This window comes from Centruroides sculpturatus, unplaced genomic scaffold (genome assembly GCF_000671375.1).
Source record: "Centruroides sculpturatus isolate CEXI.00-Female unplaced genomic scaffold, Cexi_2.0 scaffold3630, whole genome shotgun sequence".
NCBI classification, from domain to species: Eukaryota; Metazoa; Arthropoda; class Arachnida; order Scorpiones; family Buthidae; genus Centruroides; species Centruroides sculpturatus.
The window spans coordinates 1-5,009 of record NW_019388872.1 but is presented as its reverse complement, the minus strand read 5'-3'; the positions used below and the strand labels follow the sequence as shown (position 1 = coordinate 5,009).

Sequence of the window (5,009 nt, the reverse complement as noted above, 5' to 3'; positions counted from 1 at the left end):
TTGGTAGCACCAATGGCAGCACTTAGGTTAGGTTAGGTTAACTACATTTTTAGTGGATGTTTCCTTTTTTCTTTTGTTCAAGAACTACCGTGAATCAATTACTAGTGGCATTAAGTAATCAACAGCCTGCTGGTGGCTCCCCTCCAGGAGGAGTCTGTCAGGAGCACGAACAGTTGGAAACGTGGCCATTGTGGTTACCAAAGTAAACTTTAGCCTTGATAAGTTTAGCATTTGTTTTTTTTTTCTTCATTTTAAAGTTGTTAAATTTACGACATAGTAACTAAATTATTAGTAAAGAATTACACTGTATTTAAGTAAATTACTGAATAAAATGATTAGTGACTTTGGTATTTTTTCATTTGAAATATTTTATTTTACTATAATTAAGGTTCTTGAATGATTAGTTTTCTGCATTTGTATTATTTAGAATTAAAACAAGCAGTTGGTAAATTTTGCAAAGTACCACAGAGAAGAGATAATGAAAAGCAAAGACAAGATACACGAGATGATGTTTATACAACTAGTAAAAAATTTCATAAGGTATTTATCTCTTAAATAAAATTTAATCAATTTTCAAGTTTTTTTTAACTGTAAAGATAATTAGGAACTGATTATAAATGATTTAAAGTTTTATATTCATAATTATTTTTTAATGTTTGTTAAAAATTTACATAAATATAAATTCTAAACTGATTTCTCAAAAAGAATGTAGTTGTTGTTGTTTAAATAGCATTCTTATTGATAATACAATGAAAGTATAAACATCACTCAATCTGATATTTAGATTAATGCCAAATGATTGCCAGATTATATTAGGATATATTAATGCTGCTAATAATACAGGTAATAATAATGAAAGTGTTTGGTAAAAATTTGTATGTGCTGCTCTTCATCCACTCAAAATCACATGATCCTTTCAATTATAAGATCTCTACTTTTAGGACCTTTATAAGTATGGGTTACACCCATTGTTTGATGGCAATAGATAGGAAATAGAACTTATGTTGGATATAAAGTTGATTACATTTCAAGTATAGCCAGGCAACATGGATACCCTGTGTGCCAAATTAATGCTCTTATTTCACAGCAAGAATATCCCATTGAGCTCTTATAATCAGCTCTTACAATCTTACAAAGATACTTCCTTTTCAGTTATTATGTATAATGTGGTTCTGGCTAACATCTTCAGAGAAATATCCTGCTACATGAATGATAGGATTGCTTACAGGATAGTACCAGAAATGATAAGGACCCATTGGAGAGGTGCTGCAAGCTTGGGTCTATACTGTCTCTCTACATGGTCACAGAGTGAACTTTGTGTGAATATATTGGAGCCACTGCTTGATGCCTGAAAATGAGAATTAAGGAGCATCAATATACTATTCAAAAGGGTCTCTCACAACCACACTAGCTACATTCACTGATGATAACGACATTCAAGTTAAATTTGATAACACCCATATATTACACCATTGTGATGACCCAGGCAACCTTGAACCATCTGGAACAATTAGAAATATTCAAAGCCTTTAAAGGGGTGTGGTAGTCAATTATAAGGATATGGACTCTCTTGCAACCATGTGGAGGGTGTTTATGACCTTCCATAAGTCTTGAATTAGGTTGTGTATTTTATATTTTGTAAAGTTCTGTTTCTTTAAATGATTACTTAATGTATTATCTGGATTGAAGCATGATGTTAAATGCTGAATTAGACATGTGTGTATTTTGTGACATATACAACTTTTAAATTTCTGTTTTTTTTTTAACACATTTGTTTATATCTGTGTTCTTTGAAACTGAGGATGACTTTTTTAAAACAGAAGAAAATGTTTGTTTTCGTTTTATTTCTTTTAATTTTGCTGGTTCATTGGTATTTACATCTAGTTGAAGTTAGTTATTTATATTAATACAGCCAATATAATCTAGTGATCTTTTGGAATTAATTGATGATAAAATTTATATTTGGAAAGTTTGTGCTAATTAAATCTCATCTATATATATATATATAAAAATGAATGTATGTCTGTCTGTTGTATGTCCTTCATGCATTACCACATTATTTATCCGATTGCCATGAAACTTTGGGAAGTTGTTTAATATACGCCCGTGAAGGTTTCTGGCATAGAACATTTATCCTACGATAGATGGCGCAAGTGTATACAAGCATTTCATCGTGAGTTCAATCGATTTCAAATTGTGAAGACCATTTCCCCCTCCAAAAAATCTCTCTATATATGCATTTGTGAACTGTTATTTACGATATTTGTAATAATTTTTGTTTAATCACTTTATTTCAACTATTTTTTGCTAATTATGTATTCNAACTTCGTTAAAATCTTAACTGTACCCCGAACAACGACCGAAGTTGTAGGAAGAAATTCGCCTATTTTACCGATCTAGGTATCCCCCCTTTTCCAAATTTTAATATCAACTCACAATAATTTAAAAAGACAAATTACAATAAAACGGTTTATTATCCAACTATCAGAAATTTCACAACATGCCAAGGAAGAGAGGAAGGAGCAATTAAATAATTAAAATTATAAAGGATTTAAAAAATATATAAAAATGGGGAATATTGCACTTCTGACAATCTCTGTATGTGAGCTAAATTTAAAGAATCCGTGCTTCTCACATGGACAACTGTATGTGGCCAGCTCACGCGTTGGAAAACCTTCTGATTTATTCGTGTACGCACCAGACGGAAAAACAAAAAATATCGTGTATCCACAAGCACTCCAATAAATAAATAGAATTGAAATGTTTTCCTGATGAAAATGAATAATAATAAAAATAAGTTTGAATAAAAATGATAAAATATAAATTGAATTTTATTATAACGAGTTTGCTTGAATTTCGTTTCTTCTGAGATCACAGCAATGTGCGACGGGTAAGCTAGTTATTAGTAAAATTAATAAATTTAAGCTTTCAGTTTAATTTCATTAAAAGGAAAATTACAATTTGTTAAAATGAAAGATGTGAATTATTAATTATTGTTATGAATATAACTGTGCAATATTGTGTGAGAACTGAGGGGTTAGTTGTCCCCACTTATCAGCGACTCTGTCAGAGGATGGCTTTCGAAGGGCTAAATGTGAGTGGGGAGATAATTGGGTACGTCAACAAGTTCCCAAATAAATACGGAGGTTGAACAAGAATAACACATTTAATAAACGATAAACTTATACACAGCAAATGTAAAAGCGAATGGCTACAAAAATGGAAATAATCTAAAATAATTCTAGGTCGCAACAATGATTAATCTATTCTTGTCTGTAGACTGTCTAAAGTTGGACCCTTTTTGTCCAATATTCTCCAAGTTAAACTAACCTTAATTTAGCTTATAATTAATAAGTGAAATTAAGACATGAGAGAGAGCTTACAATCACTGAATTTCTTTCAAATACCTTGAATAAGTGTTGTATACGATGTCGTCAGGACTATCATGGACCTGGGAGGTGGTCATCTGGTTATCTTGGGATAGAGACGGCTAGTATGGTGAGGTGGTGACGGACAGAGTGGCGGTACGGGTCTGTTGACTCTTGTTGATGTCCACTCAGAGGACTATGTCCAAGCCCTTTTTATACATGTCCCGGAGGGGAACTATTGGGGGAAATTCTGATGCAATCCCATGTAAGTTCAACTTACATCAGGGGTTTGTTTATATTATTGTGACACTTTCTCATCATAAATTTGACAATAGCTGTCAAACTCACTAAATTAATTGCCACAGGTGGCTAAGGTCAGAATATCTGTGGTGCACCTGGGTAATGATTGTTGCCTTATATGGTCATCTTGATCTGTTTTCTCATCGTTCACATCGAACAGAATAGAGTGGGGTTTTTTGTTCAGTTCGATCTACCCTTTGTCTGTGACCTTTTTGTTATTCTCTATCATGTAACAAGTTGAGGTGCTTGTTTATTGGCTATTTATTTGTAAATCATAATGAAAGTGGAAATGAATAATCCCCAGGTGTGAGGGGAGAACTTTATCTGTTGTCCTAAATGTCTTTGAAAGCCTAGAAGATCACCTTTCGAAGTGACACAGTACACTGATGGGTAAAAAGGTCTAATTTCGACCTCCTAAAAAAAATCGAAACTGGAGGAAGAAGGGAAATAATGATAAACAATAAAAAATTTGTTTTGAGTTTAAAACTCACAAAAGAGTCTACATCCTCACATTTGTAAATAATTAAATCATGAGAAATGTGAAAATCAAATTTTCTAACAATTTTTAGTGTTGAAATCCAAAATTTCAGAAAATGATCATATATTGATAAAATTTTGTCAAGAAGTTCAAAAATGTTATAAATATTTTAATAAATTATCTAACTGTATATGGAAAAATATTTTAATATTTTATATTTTCAGATGGCTCTACATTATTATGCCAGTTTAAATGCTCTTCAATACAAAAGAAAAATTGCTTTAATTGAGCCTTTGTTAGGTTACTTACATTCTCTGAAATCTCATTTTGCTGTTGGGTATGAAGCATTGAATACACCAGAAGTGGAATCCTTTCTCTCTAATATTAGCACAAGTGTCCAAGGGTAGGCAGTTTTATAATTTGTGACTTATTTCATATATTTTTTATATTTGGAATAAACAATATTTCAAACTGTTTTAAAGAGGAAGAAAAAATGTTACAATAGTCAATCAGATTCAGAGTTTATCTGTGGCATGTGATCTATATTCTGCTTATTATACAAATCTAACTTGACAATTCAACAAACTGGAAGTGCTGCCATTATTTTTCTCTCTCATTTTGAAGACTTAATTCATGATTTAAAGTACTTACAACACTTTTCGATTTAAAAATTTGTCATAATATGCATATATTTTGATAGTTATATATTTATTTCATATTTTACTAATTAGTTTTGTATTTATAGTTGTTTGAAATGAAAATTATTTCTATTTTGGATGATAATAATGGCAGTGCATCTGTGATATCATTATGATGCAATTCTATTCTACCTTTCAAAATTTACTTTCTTAATTTTTTTTAAA

General features: G+C 31.1%; 1 protein-coding gene across 1 annotated transcript; it reads left to right on the top strand.

The window, feature by feature from the left end:
- Positions 1-369: 369 nt before the first annotated feature.
- On the top strand, positions 370-4,553 carry LOC111617097 (DCC-interacting protein 13-alpha-like). The gene is made up of 2 exons (XM_023358430.1): positions 370-540; positions 4,371-4,553. The coding sequence occupies exons 1-2, from the start codon at positions 397-399 to the stop codon at positions 4,551-4,553; spliced, it is 327 nt and encodes a 108-aa protein (XP_023214198.1). The 5' UTR covers positions 370-396.
- Positions 4,554-5,009: the final 456 nt, after the last annotated feature.

What these genes read in the sequence shown, in the direction of transcription:
- LOC111617097 (XM_023358430.1), top strand. Translation starts at nt 397, where the DNA reads ATGATTAGTTTTCTGCATTTGTATTATTTAGAATTAAAACAAGCAGTT. An exon ending in CTAGTAAAAAATTTCATAAG is followed by an intron (nt 541 to 4,370) that starts GTATTTATCTCT and finishes TTATATTTTCAG; the next exon opens with ATGGCTCTACATTATTATGC.